A 22931-nucleotide genomic window follows, 5' to 3' on the forward strand; every position below is an offset into this window, starting at 1 on the left:
GAAACTGTTTCAATGCATTTAATGTACTCACAAAAAGAAAAACAATCCCGTTTGGCACGTTCGACTTGCTTCGCTGGCCACCATTTTTGTTTTGGTGTCTCGCACTGTTACAGTAGCAGCTGCCTGTTTATTGACCTGTTGTCATCCCGCAGCAAATGTGGAATGAAAAAAAATTATTTCTCTTCGCAGAAAATTTAACCCACATAATGATTGCACCCCTGAATTTTCGTCAATTTTTTTTACAAGAAAGTGCAATCATTATGCGAGTAAATACAGTAATACATCAAATTTTATATCTAATGTACTGGGAAAACACCCATCCAGCCACTTGAAATATATACTGGATGGGGATCATTGTGAAAAACAGTGAAAGAAGGGAACCTGCTACATGGTGGGATACTAATGCAGCAAACACCCATACACCTTCCCAACTCGTTTATCTAAAGCACCTTATTTGTACATGTTATTCAAACTTACAGAACAAATTAAATCGGGAGTGTTTTTTAAAATGTTTGCAGCAGGTTTTAAATATCAATATTTAAATCATTGCTTTTGCTTTTGATGCACCATCTTGGCATGCACAATCATGCACACAGCACCTAGAAAGGATACAGTACCTATGTTCTGCTAACCTTGCTGCATAGTGACAGCATACAAAAAGAATCGGGGTGCATTCGAGGGGCTCAGTATTCAGTAAGGTAACTGTTACAGAAAGTGAGAAGCTGTTGGTGTGGTGGTCTTCCTTGGCTCATTATACCATCCTTGGTGACAGACTCAGGGAGGAGCGAAAGCGCAAGGAACAGCAAGAACGTGAGGAAGTGCAGAAGGACTCGGGCAAGACTGTCGCTGACAAGGCAGCGGTGCCATCTCCACCAAGGACGCTGAAGCCGGCCACCAATGCTGCAGCCAACAGCAACAGTAAGTCTCCCGGCTACTCGCAGAGGAGTGTTGGTGTACAGGAGGTCAGTTCTATTTGATAGCAACATGCGAGTAGGTGGCTGATAAAACCACCTACAGTGTCTGCTGATACACACTGATGCTATCATTGAGTGTCAAGTGCACGTTGCAGTATCTAAGCATCCACACCGAGACCACGTTTGCATTATATAGACACTTTTGGCATTGTTATGTCAATTAATGTGCAGTGCAACTAACTAGGTACAGTCAAACCTCGATATATCGAACACGGATATATCGAATTATTGCGTATATCAAACACTTCCTATATCACATGGAAAATTGCATGCATTTTTAATTCTTTATTTCGAACGGGGCCGGATGTAAAATGGATATATCAAACTCCGCCGCCCCAGACCAAGTGCGCTCTGTTGACAGGAGGCGAGCTTTTCCGCAACACTCTCGAAGATAGCGGCAGCGCGATGGGCGTTCCAGACTGCTGCCTACGACAGCTGCACACATCGGTTGCGCCGAGGGCGCCATTCGAACGTAGCGGCGTACACACGCGGCGGCTTGGAGCCAGCACGGCCGCCTCGATCACACGCGCACCTATGCTATTCTATGCCTATGCGCGCACGGCGGGGCAAGCCGCCTCGATCACGCGTCAACGGCAAGCCTTGCCGTGCGCACATGATCGAGGCGGCTTGCCCCGCCGTGCGCGCATAGGTGCGCGCGTGATCGAGGCGGCCGTGGAGCCAGTTGGAGCGCTTTGTCAGTGCTGAGCCACACAGCATGTGCATTGAGGACTTCGTTGGCGGTGACGACAGCACCGGAACAGTGGCGGAGTTGACAGACGTGGAGATAGCGGCAGAAGCGACTGTTGAGCGGCCAAACGAAGACGCTGCTGAGGCTGATCCAGCAAGCGCTGATGTTGCCCCGCTCCCGACTGCAACTGAGGCTGTAGCTGCTTTGGCCGTTGTACGCCGCTACTGCGGCGCAATAGAAGGCACTGGACTGTCTCTTGTGGACCGTTTGGACTATGTTGAGGTCGCCGTGGTCAAGCACACGGTTGCCAATATGAAGCAGGCTACGCTGCTTCAGTACTTCCAGCGAACTAAATAAATACTTTGTTTGAAGCTTCATGTGAGTATCTATTGCGCCACGATTGGTTCATTGATTGATTTGCGCTAGTTTTTGACACGTTTTCTACGTGATTTTATATATCGAATTCTGGCTATATCGAACTATTTTGCGATCACCGCGCTGTTCGATATATCGAGGTTCGACTGTATAATTGTCTCCGCTTAGTTCTATTTAAACCTCGGTATAACAAACTCGAATTTGTCATGAGAATATCTTCGTTATATCCAATATTTCTTATAAGCATATATTTGCTAGACACTGGTATATTGGGGAGAAATGTTTTATATGTACAGTTGAACCCGACTATATCGAACCCGTTTACATCGAATTATTCTATATATCGAACAATTTCTGGGCACGGTATGGTTACAATGTGTATATATAGCAAAAATTACGTTTACATCGAACAATATATTGTTCGATGTAAACATAATATATTCCGATATATATTGAACGTTGAGCGGCGGAAAAGTGCCCCCAGAAGTTGGCTTTCTCTTGCGATTGCGGGGAAACCTGACAGCTTGGCTCCATCCAACCGCTCTCCCTATCGTGACTGTGCTGCTTCGGACGAGCCATCGACACCCCCCTGCAAAAAATGATCCTGGCCCACCCGCAGCGCTTGCTCAGACAGCCAATCAAAGGCTCTTGTGCCCTCGTTGTGCAATATGGCGAAAGTGCGAGCTGTCTCGGTGCTTTTCTGGTCCAATGTGTGTGTGCCTTGTGGACCTTCTCCCGCAGTGTTGCCGTGATGAAGCGGCAGAATTTGCCTTTCGTCGTGAAGCTCGAAATCATAAATCGGGTCGAACGCGGTGAGAAGTCAAATGTGTCCCCGCAGCGCAAATGATTCCAAGGAACTCTCAGGACGATCTTGAAGAATAAGGGGGGAAATTAGGGCTAAAGCGGCCAAACTCTCGCCCCGGTGCCCATGGCGCCCGACGCGTACGCACGGCCGTGTACGAGTGGTTCATCCGAAATTGCTTCAGCCGTGCTGGCTCCCACGTGCTAGGTGATGACTGTAAATTCTGGTGAATGCGACGCAGCCGTTGCCGGTGTTGCGGATACTTGGAGCGAGCTGTCAGAATTTCTGGAAGCTGTTGACAAATAAACATTGGAAGAGTTTGTGAGTGCAAATGATAGTGTCGCGACCATGGGAGAGCCCGAAAACTAAGACTACATTACCGACATCGTACCGAGCACAAGTGAATGTGGGCCCAATGAGGAAATCAATGAAGGTCCTTTGCCTACATCCTTCGAAATGATTGGTCCGCTCGCACTAGTCCGGTGCTTCTGCGCGAATGCGGAAGGTTGCGGCCTCAGCTGCTCCCGACTCCTTAGACAATGTGGAGAAGTGCGTGCGTCGCAGACAGCGAAATTGCCCAAGCAGAAACAAATGCAGGAGGACTATTTCATGCGAAACTAAGCTAATTTCATCAATAAGGTGATTTTATAAATATTATGTGCTTTTATGACATCCAATTATTCAGCAGGCTTATATCAAATTATGCTCTATATCGAACTGATCGGCATTCTTTTGCGAGTTCAATATAGCCGGGTTCGACTGTACTTTGTCATGTCCGATAAACATTGTTATAGCAAAGTTCAAGGGGGAGCCAAAATTAGTTCATCATGTTCATAACTTCGTTATATCCATTACTGCATGTTTTGGCCTATGAGTTTCCATAGTTTGCACCATGAGATTCTATAGGGATCTAATAAGGAATTTCGTTTGGTTATATTATTACAGGTTATTCGTTATATTACGTTAAGGTTAATCAGTGTGAGGGGTGCAGAATAAGGCAAATTTCTTGCCAAACTAGGCAAGTAACGGAAGTACCGTACTTACCTGATTGTAACGCGCCCTCGATTGTAACGTGCACCCACTGGCCGTGACCTAAAAAAAAGAAGTCCTTTGCAGTACCACGCACCTCATTCTTTCGTACGGAAATACAACTTTCTCTCATATGGAAAAACAGGTTTACTCCCAATGCACTAATGTTGCCATAAATAAAGAAAGTCGCACTTTCACCCAAAAGGCGAAGCATCGATTGCAATAGCAAATCAGTCGACAGCTATGCAAAGTAAGGATAGTAGTTTTATCAGCCGTATAAACTTATAAAGATTCGCTTACTAACTAAATAACAAGCATGATGTCACACGTGCACAAGCAAACATGAACACATTTCACTCAATGACCGCGGAAACTTTCTATCAAAACACTGTAGTCAGGAAGTGCAGTAACAGGAGTGAGCGAATTGAGCTTCATGCTGCCTGGACACATAGACACTGTCCCCATTGCAGATCGCTTTCAAGGTAGCAGCTGCTGAGTACAGCGCAGCCACTGGAGTAGGATGCCTTTTCTGTTTGCGCCAGTCCCACATGCAAATTTCAGGAACTTCGAAAGCCCGCGATGCAGCCCAATTCCCGTTTGTCTCTGCACACGTGATCACTTTCCTTTTAATTGCGGCATCATGATGAACTCGGCATGTCTTCGCAGTCATCAGCACTTTCATGCTGACAGAGCAAATGCAGAAAACAGGAAGACGGATGGTGGACTAACCTAAGCAAACGTGCTACAGCCCATGGAGGAAGCTGCGGCAGCTAGGCTTGAAATGCATACGAGGCGGCCATATTGAAATGCCGATGGCAATATGGTAACGCAGATTTAGGGTCGTACTGTATTCTAATGGGTACGCAACTTTTCGACCTGTTTTATCCGAAGAACAGAGTGCATGTTAAATTCGGGTGAATACGGTACTTCTCATATTGAATGATCCAGACTATCAATCTGACCTTGCTCTGAAACATGACTAATCTCTTTTCATACATATGCACAGGGATATGCGTTTCTATTTTAAGTTCATAGAAAAATATGTTGGTGAAGTTTCACAGCAAGGTCGCATTTTGGGTCCTCATTGTTCAGTATAAGACTTACTTCCCTTACTTCAAAAAAATTCACACACAGGCTGGTTGGTACATTTCTTCCAGTACTAAGTTTGCGCAGTGTAATGTAAATGCAGCATGAATAAACATGAAACAGTTGGAAGTCAGCACCTGTCTTCATCATTCTGTGTTCCTTCATGCCCTGTTTGTTTTACGCTGCGAAACCTTAGTACTGAAAGTTCAGTTACTTGCCTAGCTGGTCAAAATAACTGCAACTTTGCCTTCTCCTGCATCCCTTGCAGTGCTTGATGTATAAAACATTCTATGTTACTTCCGCCGTCTGCAATATGGCATAGCATTGACTTTGAGATTAGCTTCTAATAATTGATCAGGGCTGCATCTGAAAAGTGCAGACACGTACAATTTCATAGCTTGTTCTTGACAAACTAAGCAAGTAACAATGGCAAGTGTTGAAGTGAACAATTGTGTCCATAAAGTGCTATGTTTATGCAAAATTTGAGCAAGGACACAGCTGCAGAAAGGGCAAAATCGTTTTTCTGCTATTGTATGTATTCCATAATGGCTGATCTACACATTCACCACAGTACAGCTATGTACTTTTGTGAGATCAATTAACATGCCAAAATAACAAATAATACAGGCATTCGTAGACCTCAAGGACGCACCTGAAATTATTACTAAGTAGATGGCACGAGATCTCAGGGGCAGTTCGTGGAATGGGGCTGCCAAGGCCAGAGCGTGCCGTGGGGTGCTTGCATAACAGTCCGCGATTCTCACTTTTGACAGCAATACATTGTGTATGCTTCACCTCATTACGCAACGGTACTGCGGCAAAACTATTACCATAGCCTATTACGCGCGCATATAGGTCCCTTGCCATGTTTTCTTTGTTAAGGTTTTCACTGGGTACTCTGCACTTCAGCCTGTCACCTTTTGTTCTTTTTCTGCACCATGCTGAAGGCATTAAAATCACTGTAAACTGCTTGCCGAAGGTTCCACAGCATGCACACTAGCAGCTTGCAGCCAACAGTCTCAAAAGATTAGTAAAAAAATTAGAAGAAGAAAAAAATGGAGCTGGGCAGGTCATGTAATGTGCATGTTAGATAATTGTTGGACCATTAAGGTTACAGAATGGATACCAAGAGAAGGGAAGCGCAGTCAAGGAAGGCAGATTAGGTGGGGCGATGAAATGAGAAAATTCACGGGTGCTAGTTGGAATCAGTCGGCGCAGAACAGGAGTAATTAGAGATCACAGGAAGAGGCCTTCGTCCTGCAGTGGACATATAATAGGCTGATGAGGATGATGATTATGGAAAGAAGAAAAACAAGAACTTAGCACGAGGCCTTCACATTTGCATTGGTCACAGGCCCCTGGTCCACCCTCTCACCAAACGCTGCCACCAGGGGAAAGTGCGGCGTTGCGTGTATCTGAAAAGGTCCATTGAGAACTGCAAGTTTCTCGCTTGCTTTGTTTTTCAGACCTGCGCACTCCTGAGTTTGCCTGCAGACACTCACAAGGTATGCCACACTTTCGCTGTGGCCATGCACGTCTCTGAGGCTGTATTCTCAAGCAGTACACTTCCTCATGGCCCTTTTTCATTGGTTCAGATGAGGTTGAGAGGCCACGCCCTTTGCTGGGATTGCACCGTCGGTGCAACACTTGAAAGTGGAGAATAATATGTAACGATTAAAAATAAGTAGAAGCCCTAGTTGTGTCAAACCTATCTATAACATAAATATGTTTTGCAAATTTTATTACAAATCTGTAAAAAAAATTATTATGACAGTTTGTCGATCTATTTAGCAATAAACCCAGGAAGGAATAGCCCAGGAAGCAGTTAAACGAGTGAGCACATTCAGTAGCCAGATGGAGGAAGGGGGGTGAGGAGTGGCATTGGCCTTCCCCACCATTATAGTTTTCTAACAGCTCTGCTTTCCCCCATTTAGATTTTTTCATGCAACCCGGTTATAACAACTATCGGTTATAACGATGGAATTTCCATGGCACTTGAGTAGTGTTATTAGTGGGTTCGACTGTACATGGAAATGAAAACGGATGAAAAAACAACTGGCCGCAGGTGGGATATGAAGCCACATCTTCAAATTATTTGTGCAATGCTCTTACAAACTGAGCTATTGCGGTGCCATTATCCCGTCAGCTTTCTGGGGTATTTATGTCTATCTATTCCAACTAAACCTGGCATTGTTAGCCAGAGTCACCACTCACAAACCTTGGATGCGGATGTAAAACATCCTTTTCTACCGCACGTATCATGAGTGCGTGATTTTATTGGGTGAATGCAACTGGTAAATAAACCCACACATGCTACCTGAAGGCATCAAAGCTGCCGAATTCGAGACCCTTGCTATTTAATGAACGAGAAGAAAGGAAACTAAGGGGCCCAATTTTTATTAATCATGTCATGAGAAGTCAACAAATAGTGATACCAAGGACAGCCTATGGGAATTTAACTGCAATTCTGAATTGAAATAAAAAAATGATAAACACATGGAAATGAAAGCGTATGAAAAAATAACTGCCTATTACATAGCGAGAGTCTCGAATGTGAGAGCTCACATCAGTTGCGAGTTACCACTTGTCCTTTAGCTGTCACAATACTCTTGTCCCTTGTTGCATGTTAAAATAGGCATAATGTGTTTCAGCCAACTAGACCACCTTGCTCTCCGGCTAATGGCACCTCTCTTGTGCACACAGACCTGAAGAGCCAAGGAACAAATGCTGCCACTCCAGCGGAGAGGCCGCAGGGCGTGCCGATGCGCAGCAACAACAACCTCTCCCGATCTCGGTCTTTCCCAAACCTGTCCACGGCTGCTGAGGAATCCACCTCGGAGTCCACAGGCCCAGCCACCAGCGCAGCAGTACCCCAGTTTGACCGCACTCTGAAGCCATCGCAGAGGTAAGTTTCCTGGAAATCATCATCAGTCTATTGTCACATGATGTAGGAACTACGTTGTTACAAATGAGTCACTGAAATAAAAGGAAACACTTTTGCCGCACGGCCTTGGCCCTAGCGGGCCTGCCTTCGATGCAGACATGCTCGTGTTCCCATCTATTTCGCAAAGCCATTGTATGTCAGCTTCAAAAGCAGGTTGCTGTTCCTCAAAGATTTGTAACAATCGCCACCTAATTCGAACTTGTTGAACAACTTGTAGCTGCAACGAATTTCTCAGAAGACTACGGGAGTATGTTCACCAGAACATCACCCAAATCAGTGCCGCAGTCATTTGACGACCGTATGAGGGAAGGTAAATTTGGTTGTGCCAGACAGGTTCTGTGCAGCAATTTTCTCAGCTAAGTTGTGTTCTAATGTCCTTGTTTCTTCACACAATTCCTGATTAAACATTTTCTAGGTAATGTCCTGTTGCATGCTTTACATTAGCCTCTTTCTGTAAGAACAATGTTTAGCATGAGCTGGTTTTCTCTTTCACTACTTCAATCAATTGCCTGCAGTTTCAAAAATAAGGACAATAGTGCGAAAGACAACCACGTCTCATCCTTTCTCTGCTTCGTGTATGGCTTTAGCACTGTTCCATTGTGAACACAATTTTCAGGAAGTGTTTTGCATAACTCTGGGAAGTGCATTTCAGTGGATTGTATAAACATTCCTGTATTGCAGTGTTGAGACGAGCACCGTCGTCATATCTCGCCAGCCACGAGCACGGACTGGCGACGTGTTCTACCCTCGTGTGAGGAGCATAAGTCCGTCGTCAGGACAGGAGGTAAGCTTGCCTTTGCCATAGTCACTGTTGCCATAAAGAGGGAGGGTGGCTGCTTATACAGTGGCAAACATGACTAAGTGTTAGTCATCTCATTAGTGAATAAAGAAGCTTTAGCTTGGGGCCCACTCAGGTTTATTTTGTTAAAATATGTGTTAAATGCAAGAAATGCTTTCATGAGGCAACCGGGCTGGGCCAGTTTGAATGGAATCTGTTGCATTTTTAAAGAGTAAAGTAAATTCTGGCGGCTCGGTGAACAAAATTTTTATTTACAGCTGGAATTGTTTACAAAAAATGAGTGCAAAATCGGTAAGCTCAAAAATTATGCAGATACCACGCACTGTGGGAATCGATGTAGGCAACACTTTCAGTGCTGGATGCTTTGATTGACGATAATTATCGGTGATGTTTATGGCAAAAGGTTAATTTCTTCAGCGTTTAGGCTAACACGAGAGTGGTAAGTTGATGTTAAACATTACCTTGCATGCACCACTGCTGTTTGTCTGCGTAGTACACAGAACACACAGGCAGAGGCGTTTGCTTAAGGCATTGTTGTGCAGCATATTTTGTAACCTCTGAGAGGTTTGAGCGTTGTCATTTCCTCACATGGCACATCGCATTGTGGCAGAAGTATTAAACTTGAATTGGATTATGGGGCTGTACGTGCCAAAACCACACTCAGATTATGAAGCACGCCCCATAGTGGCGGACTCCAGATTAATTTTGACACCGTGATGTTCTTTAACGTGTCTCAAATCTAAGTGCACGTGCGTTTTCTATTTCGCCCCCATTGAAATGCGGCTGCCGCGATTAGGATCAAATCCACGACCTCTAGAAATGCCATAGTCACAAAGCTAACGCGGCAGCCACAGAAGTGTTGATTTGATGGTCAACCGCTTCCGTAGTGTCTCCTGCAGTGCCCTTTAATTAATGCGCCTCTGCTTCTCCATGCCCTACATAAGTTGCCCGCTTGACATATTTGCATGGTGTTTATTTTTCAGACATAGCAGCAACATACTGTACTGCACCTTGAACTGAAGCTTATCCTGTTTCCTCGCAGCCACTGTCGTATAGTAGTGGGGTTTCGTTGCCTTCTCATGTCACCTCCCCCCCTCTCTTGTATGGGAACTGCCTCTTCTCCTTCTTCTCCTCTTCTTCTCCTCTCTACAGTTCTATCTGCATACCCTCTCGCCTCGCACTTTAGTAGAATGGGAAGCGCTGCAGTTTCTGCAATGCTTCTGAGGGCAGTCACGAATAATTACAGTTGTCAAGTGGCTAAGGTGATGACGGCCAGGAAGCTCCAGAGGGCATTGTGGACATTCGATTCGGGCGAATGAAAATGAGTTTCTCCTGTTTCCTTTCCTCTCTGGCTCGCACCTGTCATCTATATACACACTCTAAACCACCCGCCGACGCGGTGTGCACGACAGCAGCAGCCACAGCAGCCCACAGCAGCAGTGGGAAAGTCCAAGGAAGAGGCAAAGAAAGCTTCGCTTTAAAAATATTCAAGCATGAAGTTTAGAAATCTGTAACTCTGCATTAAGATAGATATCGCAGTTCCGTAAGCTGCATCTGTTAAAGCATCTGAAACTGACAAATGTGATGTTTCAGTAGCATAAAGAATATGTGAAATTGTTACAATGTTTACGAGGGTTTTACAAAAGTCCTACTCACAGACTAGTGGTATACTTCAGAGCATTGTACAATGCACCAATTTTGTCTGCTTTAGATGTATTAGTGGGTGCACTTTACATAACTGTGGTATCATTTGTTGTCATTCTGTTAGAGCTTTAAACTTCGTAGTTGAGGTTTTAAATTTTGCAATTTTCTACAATTTCTCTAAAAACAAAAACTGGCTTTCTAAATGAAACATTTGCGTGCTACAGTCACTATATTTTAACTGTTTCTTATAAATGCAACAAACTTCATTGAAATTGGGGCAGTGATTGCTGAGAAAAATTATTTATTCGCTCCCATGTATTCCGATTGAAGCTCTAGAGCTAAAGCTTCCTTTCGAAGACCCAACTACAGTGAAATTTTTTGCCACGTAAAAGGCCTACCTTAAAGTAGCGTAGATATAAGTATGCCTCCGTGCAAAATATTACGCTTTAAACACGAGTGTGAGTGTCATGAAAAGCTAGCAAAAATAGTCGTTTTTGATACCGAAACTGGAAAAAAAGTTATGCCGGCATTGCCACTCGGCGGTAGTGCTGCATGACCTACAATGCTACAGTGGCTCCTTGGCGTGACCTCCAAGATGCTGCAGTGCTGGCCACTGCATGCTGAATATTCTCTGAGGTGATGTATTGGAACTTGCATCATAGCTGCTAACCGCCAAGTGCCCATATTGTCTTCACAGGTGCTGTTTAGAGGCTGCTAATGAGAAAATTGTGCAATTACCAGCCTTCAGCATTGCCAAGATTGCTTCAGTGGTATATGCCATTAAATTATAACCAATTTAGCCCAAGTGTTGCAGTTGGCCTTTAAGTTTAGTTGTATTAGTAAATTACCTTTCCTTACTCCGTTTTGTACTTTGCAGGCAACGATGCATAAGCTATGCAAGTTGTGCAGTTGTAGAAGTCTTGCACCATGCACTTTAGTCTTCTCTCTTTTTTTTTTCTTTTCATTTTTTTGCGAGTTACTGTGTTTTAGTTGCAAGCCCAAATGGTGCACTGTGGTCACTGGTCACACAAACCTGACACTGTGCTTATATGGTGGCAAATAGGTTCACATCTGCAAAGCGTTTGATGTAATAAATATGTCATACAGTCATGTTGTAGTGACGGTGAAAACCAGACAGTAGCAAAACTGTCAGTAACGAATTATTGGGCAAACTTAGGTGAACTTGTGTCCAGAAGACAGGCAACATAGAAAAGCATAACGAAAGCAGCAAGCACTGTTGTTGAACTTATAAATCCTATCTCCAAGTGAAGTGCACCAGCTATTCATACATGAGTCATCGGACATTGCAGTGTAATTGCTGGTGCTTGCACAGGTTCTCGAATGAACACCACTATTCACATTGCGTGTCCAATCTGATTACAGACAAGATTCCTTCACTATATGCACACTTGAAAAAGTTCCGATATATGAATATATATGAGTCTTGTGCCAAGTGACAGCTTGTAACAGTTCTTGGTTGGTGCTGAATGGTGAGAAACAGTAATCGGAAAAACAAGCACTGTACAATGTGTCAATATTTTGCAGCACAAAAGTATGACACCTAAAAGGACCTTGTAATGATTTTGACGATTTTGTACAAACATACTGAGTCGTTGGGATAGGTCCTTCTGATACTTAATTGATGCATCTAAGTGCTCCGCATAAAGCGTCTAATTTATTGTAAGGTTTTAAAAATGTGCATCGCTACCGATCACAGCACACCACTCCCTTGAGCTTTCAGCCACCCCTGCCCTAGTGACCCAAAGGGACCATATGATGCCAGTAGGGCAAGCTACCCGATTGGCTGTCCAGGGTGCATCATCGATAATTTTCCCAACTTTACGGTGAACAAATGTTGTTCATAATATTTGGAGTGTTAGTTCATTTGTTTTTGTATAAAAAAGAAATTAACAAAAAGAGATTGCACGAGGACAATTGATCACCACATGCAAGCACTTCCGGCACACAGCAAATGTCTGCTTGTATTACGTGCTCCATGTTGACAAGAGCTGCACGGTTGGCGTTAGTCTCGACCTTTCCCTTCGTGAGCACCATGGTTCGCCCTTTTTACACTGTGGGCTGCAAACGTAGCGACTGGCAATATGTCAAGCTGCAACAGGGGAACAGGATTTCATTTAAGATGGTTTATGATGTTTAAAATCTTTTACACTTTGTTAGAGCAATTTGTGTGGCTGGGTAACCCTTGCACCTCCAGGTGGTTTAGGCCACTCGCGTATGTCTGCGCTAAAGCTCCTTCATCACAGCAATAGTAGCATGGAGGGGCTTTAGTTTACGCCGCCACCCATCCATCAAAACCCCCAGCTTGCCTGTGGTTAATGGAATACCAGACACACTCGTCACGGCGACAAAACGCTCACAACTCGCACTGCTTGGATAGCTCTTGCTGCGGGCGAAGAGCCACGTTGCTAGCAGAAAGTAAAAAGGCTTTATGTGCTTGCTCCCAGACAACCGGAAGTAGACAACATGACGTCACATTCTGACCCAGAACAAGTGAAGGCAGTGCTTAGCCCTAGTCACTCGACGAATGAACTGAGGAGAAAGCATGGCTAGAAAGGAGGGTAACGTCTAATCGTCCATAGCGCTCCTAATATGGGGCCCTTCACGTAAAATGTGGCATGAATGTTTTACTGTAGTTGTATCCTACGTGTCTACAGAATTTGTCCAAACTGTTTCAGGGACTCTTTAATGTTACCATCGATAACATGACCCGTACCTGAATCTTTCTTTCGTATGTGACACACTATCTTCGGGTAATATATGCAGGCAGTGAGAGGGTTCTCTCCAGCCTTCATAGCATTGCCTGTTATGTGTGAAATGGTGTGTAGAGCACTGAAAACTCTAAGAGGATTACCGTATTTATTTTACTATAAAGGGACGGTGCAGTTGGGGGACCTGAGAAAAATTGACTGAAGTGGGGGACCTGAGGAAAAAAACTGAAGTATGCACACCTAAGTATAACACAATATAGATAGCCGACAAATTATGCAGGCCCTACAGAGATTGCCCAATTGGTGTGGTTGTCAGCCCTCTGTTCCTATCGCACTTCGATTCTACTCATTGCATGTTGCATTCGTTGCAGACAATTTTATTGGTTCGCATGATTAAATGATATGTCCTATTGCTCACAGTTCAAGCGGTCAGCCGGTCTACGCAACCTGGGCAACACATGCTACATGAATGCGACGCTCCAGTGCTTGGCCAACACCATCCCCCTGGCTCTGCACTTCCTGTCTGACCGGTACAAAAGGGACATCAACAGGTTAGCCAAACTGCAATTGGCCTCCCGCCTGTGAATGGCCAACCAACAGTGTTTCTCAGTGGCTGCGGCTTTCTCCTGCAGACTGTCATATACACTCAAATGAGGGTCGCACTCATGCAAGAGTCTCCCCTCCAACTCGACAGCCTAAAATTTGAAGAAAAAGAAAAGAAAATTTTAAATGACCAAAGGCGCTGCATGTGGGTGGCGGGCAGTTTCTTCTAACGCTGTTTTGAAAAGCTTAAAGTCGTAGGCATATTAAAGGCCATCACGCAGAGGACGGCAGTATCAATGAGAGTGCTGCCGAACCCAGCCTGAGCAATGGCGACAGTGATGACAACCAGATGGGCAGCAGGTACATAGTGCACAAGTGTGAACAGTAATTGGATTATGAAAACTGGAGCATTCCCCTTTCTTTAGTACAAATGAAGCCTGGCAAATATGCACGGCTGGTAAAATTGGGACAACAATGGCCCATCTGTGTGCAAAGGAAGCGATCTTGTAAAGAATGCGAAAAAAAATGTGGCGCCTACAATTTGATCAATTTCATTAAGTCAGTCATGTTTGAAGTAATGGAAGCTGAGTGCAGTAGCATTTTTTACATGCTAAAGTGAAGTTCTAGTTGTGGATAGCTCAGGAAACCAATTAAAAATATTTAATTACTATACAAATTAAATTTTAACTAAAGTATTTTATTGTTTGTTTGGGGGGGGGGGGGGGTTCTTCTTTTTTGTACGAATGTAATTTCCATGCTCAGGAATAGAGAAGATTTAGCTGTTGTAGTTTTCTTTGATGTAGAATTGTGCTGCGGCATAATGTGAAGTCATTTCAAAATGAAGTAGATGTCAAGTGGAGTATTAAATGGCGGTTTTCTTTTTCACTTCCTTCCAGGGACTCGCATAGAAGCACTGGTGGCGAGACAGCTCATGAGTTCAAGAGCCTGCTTGCTCAGATGTACTACAATGACAAGAGCGTTTCACCAAAAGGGTTCAAGGTCGATCTTCTTATGTTTGCATAGCATTTGTGTAGGCTTTTACAATGAAAGTGTTGTATGATTTGGAACTCCACAGTGCCATGAAAGTGCTGTAAACCAGCGAGCAAGCATCTGTGCTTTCGTAAAACACCCTGCACCCCCAAATTTAAACAATCCTTATCATTCCTTAACATATCAGACATCCAGCCCCTTTTGAAGACGAGATCTTCTTAGCTGACTTCAGACGGGTTTGGCATATGGCATATCTGGGATCTGGGTATCTTGTTACCACATCCAGAAGAAAAAACTGCCACCTCCAGAGCATTGTAGCGAGCCGCAAGAGGTATAAAAATATAGGTATCAACGAGAGAAGTAATAATTACTCACACAGTAAATGAAATTAATGGTACAGGCATTATTAGCCGCAGTGCAGTAAAAAATTTACCACATTGCACTATACTCCTCAGAAAATTGGCCCACCATGATATAGATGTGTTCAGGCAAAGCCACTGTATGGCACACTTTTTGGGAAATGAAGTGAGTTCGTTTGTACTAAGCAGAGCTCACGCAAGGCAATGGGGTCTAAAAGATGGCTTTGGTGGTGTCCAGAATAAAGTGAGGATTAGCCACGAAGTAGGTGAATTTAACAGTACAAGTTAACAGTACAAGTGCACCACAGGATGCACTCTCTCCGAGATTGGCCCACCTGGGCTTATAGCCAAAAAAGAAGAAAGGGTCAACCAAGTGTCGACTTTAAAGAAGGCAAGGGCGACATAATTGCATGCTAAATATGATTAGAATAAAATAATGAATAATATTAATAATTGAATAATGAACATGAAAAAAACACTGAATAGAGAGATACAAGCATCATTTAAACATTGGATCATTTGAACCACCATGTACGTCCACCTGTCTCCTTTAGCGTCAGCATTTCTTTGACCGTTTATATCAACACATCAACACATAAATGCTCAGAGAAGCTGGAACCTATCATACAATAATCAGTGCCCGACTGGATGAAGAGTGCTTTGCATACCCACCAGTGCATGTGCCCAAGAACGGTAGTGCTTTTTCCATGGTCTTTAGCATATTGTATGTACCTAAAATATTCCTTTAATGGCCTTAGTGAGAAACATCAATGTAAATTAGTTGTTGGTGCTTTTTAGGCTGCATGGTTTCTACAAAATGACTTAGCCATTGTTAAACTTTGTTATTATTGCACATTGGCCATCTAGCAGGAAGGCATAAAATGTTAACCATGTGCAAAACATTTGCGATGTCAAATCTATTCCTCAGAGCTATCCAATGCCCAACCACTCGATCAGTTATGCTGTTGGCTGCCATGCCAAACCAGACCCTTGTTTTGCTTTCCATTATCTACAAATATTGAGTGGATTCATTCACAGTGCTAGACTGTAGGAAGAACAGGAGTTTGACCTCGTGGCCACTTGCTGTTGCAGTGCCTGATGGGAAAGCTGTTCAACGTCTACGCTGGCTATGAGCAGCAGGATGCCCATGAGTTTCTCCTCAACTTCATCGACAAGCTCCATGAAGACCTTAACAGGGCAAGTCATAGATTGCTGTCATTTGTGTCTGCATCTCATCTCTCCTGTGGAGGCATGTTGAAATGGCGAGAGAGTTTTGTTATTATGAATGGAAGTACACGAAAAGCTGCCTGTGTAAGGGTCGTTTCACTCCAAGTGTCCAAGATGGGTTGCTCAAACTTTTCAGATATGCTTGCAAAAAAATCATGACTCTTATCAAGTGCATAGCTAGGGTGGGGCACTCCAAGCAAGCGCCCCCCTCCTTCTCTTGCGAAATTTCTGTGTAGTAGAATGCTGCCTGCTCAGAACCCTTCTGCCCCCCCCCCCCCTTCCCCACCCCACACATAAAATTTCTGGCTATGCTGCTGGCTATTACCTTGCTGACAGCCATTTCCCAGTACTTTTATGCTGAAAAACATTTGTTTATAATGCGACATGCTTCCAGAGTTTGCTCAAGTATGTGGTTCTGCAACATGGTTCTGCAAGAAAATTAATACGGTTAAATTCCAGTATAGTAAAGTCGGTAAAATCAGCACTTCATTGCATTGAAATATTGTTATACTGAAATTTAACCTTGCATGAAAATAAGTACAGTCACTGCCAAATCTTTCTTGCACGGAAGGTGCTGCAAGATTTCACAAATTATCAGGCATTAAAAAAATATATATTCATTTGGTAAATTTGAGAGTCGGTGATCAAAGTGCAGTTTCGCGCCGTGTCGGTGATATCTTCACATCGGGGTTACAAATCAATGCCTGCGACACTTTTGTGTCCACTCTGCCCACACGGCTGATATGTCGTCCGCATTGAGCCGATACTATCATAAAAAACGCAGGCAGAGGAGAGCGAACGCTTTGTCTGCCTATTGCTTCAACGTGTTTCCGAAACTAAAGTACTAAACGTGCTTGAAGACAGCACACATGAAGTCACTGCCATCTCGGCTCATGTAGCCTTTGGGCCTACCACAGGTAACCTCGCAAGATAAGATGTGTGGGCTGCATATCTGAGCCACACTGACAGCCATGTGCAGACAAGGCTGGGCTAGAGGAGGAGATGCACGCTCAGCTGCCACCAGTGGCATAGCCAGAAATTTCGTTCGGGCCGGGGGCTCACATTGCAGCTCGGTCTACTCCTTAAGAGGAAGCTTTAGCTCGGGTGCTCGTATCTAAATACATGTAGAAGGAGAATTTGTTTTTCTCGGCAACCAATGCACCAAGTTTGACGAGGTTTGTTCTACTTAAAAGAACTTAGATTCTAGTGACTGTTGGTTTCAAATTTTTCATTTACGTTGTCAATTCTTTATTAAAAATTTACCAAAATCGCAAATTTTCAGAAAACGAGACTATCAAGTTTAAAACTCTGACTCAGCAATGAAAAATGATATCACAATTCTATGAATTGCACCCAATAGTACATCTACAGTGGACAAAATTGCTATGTTACACATGAATCTCAAGAAATTTAGCATTATGGAAATTAGGCTTTCGCAGAATCTTTGTACACAACGTAATCAATTCACGTAAGATACGAATTGAAACACCGTATTTGTCCGCTTTGACTGTTATAATATATGCCGGTAACTGAACGGTGATATATGTGCTTGATGCAGAGCTATTAGTTTGTAAACGCCATGCTTCTGTTTTTTTTTTTAACTTTAGAGTTTTTCAAAATAGTTTAAACAATGTTCAGGCCGTAAATCGAAATTTCGCTTCCAACAGACACTAGAATTTAGCTTTCTCTCTCAAATGCAACAAATTTCTTTAAAACCGATCCGGGGTTATCACAGAAAAGCATTTTTGCGTTTTACATGTATTTGAATAGGCCGCGTCAGAGTTGGGCAGGAGCTAAAGCTTCCTCTTAAACAATTTGTCTGTGGATCAAATAGATGAATATTAACTGTGTTGCCATTGCCAAAGTTGCTGCAAATGAATTCTTGAATGCTACGCACTGTCAAAACAAGTAAAATATGTATTTTTTCATAAGACAATATACTTGTATGTGCCAAAAATTGTGCTCAATATAACTGATATCAATGCTTCCATGTTTTTTTCTCTATTTAATAAGTAAAGAAAATATCACGCTATCTTTAGAACTATATCAGTTCGAAACCAGCAAAGCAGTGCATGCAGCTGATATGAAAAATGTAAACATCATGAAATGAACAAGTTGAGGACAAACATGTTAATGACACTTCGTCATTCGAGAACCTTGTTTCCATTCTTGTACGTATGCAACGGCCAGTGAAAAATTTCAATGACGCTGGCACTTATTCCAATGTATTACGCAGGAACAGCTGTCACCAGTCGTATATCGTGAGTAATTGCACCGAAATTATATCCGCAACAGAGAGCAGATATAGAAAGCAGGAGTTCTGCAAAATATACGAGGTCAAGTCAAATGAAAGTCAGCCAGTGTGAATATGTGACAAACAGGGTACTTTATTTAAAAGTAGTCTACATGATCATTTAGACATTTGTCCCGTTGTCTAACGAGTCACGTGATTCTCATCTCATTAAACTCCTTGGGTTGCTGCTTTGAAAAGTCTGCAACTGACTCTTTCATATCATCGTCCGACTGAATCTGGTTCCCTTGAGCTGTTTCTTCGGTTGCTCCAAAATGTGGAAGTCGCAAAGCGACAGGTCTGAGCTGTATGGCGGACATTGCAGCGTTTCCCACTTGAACATTGCCAGTTTTGTATTAACCACGTCAGCAATTTGGGGACGGCATTGTCGAGGAACAAGATGGCGCCATTCATCAATTTTCCACGTACAGTACACTCTCAGTTGTACGAACGTTGGTTTATCGAATATTTCAGAATAACGAAGTTTTTAAAAAATCCCTGGCAGTTTTTTTATAGATTCTATGCAAAAATGTTTCACTTGAACAAATTTCGGAACAGAGAATATTTCAGTTTAACGAACTTGCTCAGAGGACCAAGGCTTGCACTGCACTGCACTTGCAATTGCGATTGCAATTGAATATAAGAAGTCGTCACTCTTATTGTGATACCAGATCAGATGAGTCAAGACAGCGCTGAACTTCTCCGTCTTCTGGCGGTAGTTCAAAATCTTGGGCAACCATTGCGTACACAAGAGCCTATAACGGAGATGTTCATGAATTATGCCGTGACCCGAACTGTGACTGATGTTCACGTGCTCTGCCAGTTCATCGATGCTTATCGTTCGTTCTTGTTTCATCAGCTCATCAACTTTGCAATGTTGTTGGGGGTGATTGCACCGTGGCTTTGGCCCAGTCTTGGATCGTCTTTGCAACTTTCACGTCCTTCTTTGAACAGTGGCCAATGAATTGCAATTTTGAACGTACATGGCAGCCATACGGCAACTAATTTCTTTTTAGGAAACATCTTCAGCTGTGAGAAACGTCACCACACCACGCTGCTCAACTTCTGGAGCGTCGATAACGTCACGCAATCATGTTCAACCCAGTGTATGAGAGCATTAAAGAATATTTATCCTCACACCTGCGTGTCGCTTTTGTAAATGAGAGATGCCTGTGTGCTACGCGCATGCCTCGCAGATAATGAACCGAACTATCATGGCGCGGGATGGGTAGGCTCACTTTCATTTGACTCGCCCTCGTACATTAGAAATGTGAAGATACAACGGAACATACAAATGCGAAGATACAGCTTGATAAAAGACAAAAAAGTGTCACTGGAAACGAAGTTCACTGTACATATACGCAAAACCTCGCAACATAATATGTAAATATACGTATAAGTCTCCAATAAATCTACACATCTAAAGATAAGTCACTGTATATAATGCGTCAAACAAGGCAGATAAACATGTTGCGCAATCAGAAATTCACAGAATCCTAGATCCTGCCCCCATTTCATCCACTCCCCCCCAGGTATCGCGCGGGACGGAAAGCGGTGCGCTTGCTCCCTGCTTTTCTCTTTTGCGGACACAAGACTGAGCCACCATCGTCGTCTCACCCATTCCAGTCCCCTACCCCGCTCCCTATGCTTTCACTCGCACATACAGCATGCGGCGCGCAGTCACTATGTTATCGCCCTTGGACTTTATACAAAACATGAGGGCGACGGCAGGAATGGGCCTGGATTGTTCATATAATTGCTATCGCAATACCATATAATAAGAGTATCTGGCAAATGAAGCGTCCCCTGGCCCATTACTGTCCGCAAAAGAAGTAACAAAATCGAAATTTCACCATGCGACAATTCGCTACGCCACAACAACATCTTTTTTTCTTTCCTTTGTGAGGCCGGGGCACTGAAATGAAAAGCGCAATATATGTTGGCCACAATCGAATGCTTTCTTTGGGCACCTAATGTGGCTACCGAAGGAATATAGAAAAAAATGTGAGACGCTTGGTCCACCGGCAGCTACACGCATACTGCTCGGTATCCTACACTGGCGAGACAAGACTTTTCGGAGAGGTTGCGCCCATGGGAACACGGTGCAATTCATCGAGTCCCCACAGTGATGCTGGCGAGCGGCGATAGTTTTTTTCTGGTCTGCTAGCCAGAAAGTGCCCAAAACTCTGCCAGGCGAAAATCCACTCGGCCAGAGAAAAGCAAACACGTACCGAAGTGCGCCGTGCGGTGGACGGAGCAACACGAGAAAAATGCATGCGCTGGCTGCCTCTGGCAGCCTGCGGGTAGGATAGCGAGGACAAAAAAATTGGAAGAGGCTCAATGTGTCCTCGCGAATAAAAGTCAAAGTAGAAAAAATAAATAAGAATGTAGTTACCTTCGCTGGCTTTAGTGTCTTGACATGGATGCTTCGGCGTAGGTGAAAAAAAAATGTTGATATTTTTTTATGTGTCATGACGGCACAAATGAACCACCACAATGCTTCATCTCATAGGACCTCACTGCTGGCTTTGTCAACTTGTCTGATAGTGTGTTGATTTGGCTTGTCTAGTTGTATGGTCCGATATAAGACTTTAGAAAAGTCAGTGCGTCTTTGACTTCCAACATTTATAGGAACGTTAAACCCACAAAGCTCTGCAATTGAAAATCTAAAGCAGAACTTTAAAAATGTCAATGCACCTTTCCCATCAAAAGTTTATGAGAACTTTATACCAATAAATTTCGGAATTGACATCCATGCGCTCCATAGATTCCGCGGCCTCCGCAAGATGCGGCAGCGACCCCGTTCGCCGTGAAAACGCCCGTGAAACTTTGCGCTCGGATGGGGCTGCTTGTGTTATGTGACTCCCAGTGCATGGGTGTTGCTGCGAAATCCAGCCCGAGTTCACAATGTTTGTGGTGAAATGTCTTTTCGAGCATGAAAAAGACATTCTAGACAAAATTCAGAATAATTTCCGGCACCAGGGATTGCTTCGGTGGGCGGTGCATGGACAGCACGAAAAAATTTCAAGGGGGGCTGAAGCCCCATAAGCCCCCCCCCCCTGGATACGCCCCTGCCTGCCACTGCTCCAGACCCCCCTTCTCTCCTTTCTGCTTGCTTGTGAAGAAGACAACGCACATCAAGCCACCATCCTCCTCGGCCGAGCCTCGCATCGCATGCTTGCTCTCACACCCACATCATACGCCGTGCAGGGCACGACAGAATCTTATCCCATTTTTAATTTTTACTGAGTGTGATGGCAAGATGGTCTTGCTGTTGCGCTTCTTGCCTTTGGCAGCCACTTTCTGTCGAGCGTTGCGCAATTTGAGAGTTGCATTCTCAAGTAGCCATGTGTAATTAAGCCGTTTGACCATCTGCATCCATGGCAGTTTCCATTTGTTGCCTCGGTAATCCTCCGCTATTCCTCCACTATTCCTCAGCAGTAGCAGTGAAATTTCATTATACAGTTGAACCCACTTATAATGATAGCAGATAAAGCGATAATAGGCTATAATGACTACATTTCATTGCATTTACGATTTTCTGACACTGCATATCAAAACTGTGTTTAGATATAACGAACATTTTTAAAAACCATATTGTTATTATGAGCACTTAAAACTCTGTTGCGGTTAAAGGTAAGCGCATGCAAAGTTCAGAAGCACAAAAGCATTGCTAAACTGGGCAAGCCCCCACGTCAGTTCATCTACAACAAAGATACGACGCCAAGATGAATGAGCACCATGCATGAATTTCAGAAGTCGCGAGGAAAGTTGCTTACTTTCAACTATCTCCAGCATGCTTCAGGGCAAGGAGTTTGCACTGGCGACCATGCTGGCTGCCAATAAATGTTCACTGTGATGTTCTACCTTTCGAGCTTTGCACTTTTTCAGCCAAAGTGATGTAGAAAACGTAACTCCACAGCACTCGGTGTGCGTGGCTGATGCTGCAGCAGTAATGTTCAAGACCTTCGCAAAATGCTGGCATGCCACAGTAGTTTCTGCTTCCAGTCAACTATAACACTTCACTGCCATACGCAGAATGTGCTTGTGTGCCGCTGTAAGTCAAATATATCACAAGTTCTTGAAGAAAATATAGTATGAGGCTGCACTCGTCGCTTCCAAATGGCAAGGGATTGGGACTGGCTGGGCACCGTTTTTAAAGAGCAATGCTGCCGCATGTCATTCTTTAGACAACGTTCTTAGCGGAAACTTGCAGCTAGATGGCAGGAAAGTGCCGGGAAACAAGAATGAAGATTATGTAAGTATGATTTTAGGACCAAAGTGGTATTGGATTGCAACTGCCAACTCCAGCTTTAGCGTCATTAATTTTGCATGTTTTGAAGTGCGAGTCCATATACAGTGAAACCTGGTTAAACCGTACCCGCTTAAACAGTAGTTTCATTTTAAAAGTAGTAAAGTCAAAGCCCCGATTCAGCGGCCATTGAACATAAC

General features: G+C 43.8%; 1 protein-coding gene across 2 annotated transcripts in view; it reads left to right on the plus strand.

Annotated features, from left to right (window-relative positions):
• LOC135900172 (ubiquitin carboxyl-terminal hydrolase 8-like) overlaps window positions 1-22931 on the plus strand; it is a 109939-nt gene that overhangs the window by 67677 nt on the left and 19331 nt on the right. For both annotated transcript variants that reach the window (XM_065429617.2, XM_065429616.2), the window contains 6 exons: window positions 773-918; window positions 7658-7859; window positions 8580-8682; window positions 13491-13621; window positions 14510-14612; window positions 16055-16159. In XM_065429617.2, the coding sequence (XP_065285689.1) occupies window positions 773-918; window positions 7658-7859; window positions 8580-8682; window positions 13491-13621; window positions 14510-14612; window positions 16055-16159 (790 nt within the window). The remainder of the gene's footprint in view (window positions 1-772; window positions 919-7657; window positions 7860-8579; window positions 8683-13490; window positions 13622-14509; window positions 14613-16054; window positions 16160-22931) is intronic.

This window comes from Dermacentor albipictus, chromosome 4 (genome assembly GCF_038994185.2).
Source record: "Dermacentor albipictus isolate Rhodes 1998 colony chromosome 4, USDA_Dalb.pri_finalv2, whole genome shotgun sequence".
NCBI lineage: Eukaryota > Metazoa > Arthropoda > Arachnida > Ixodida > Ixodidae > Dermacentor > Dermacentor albipictus.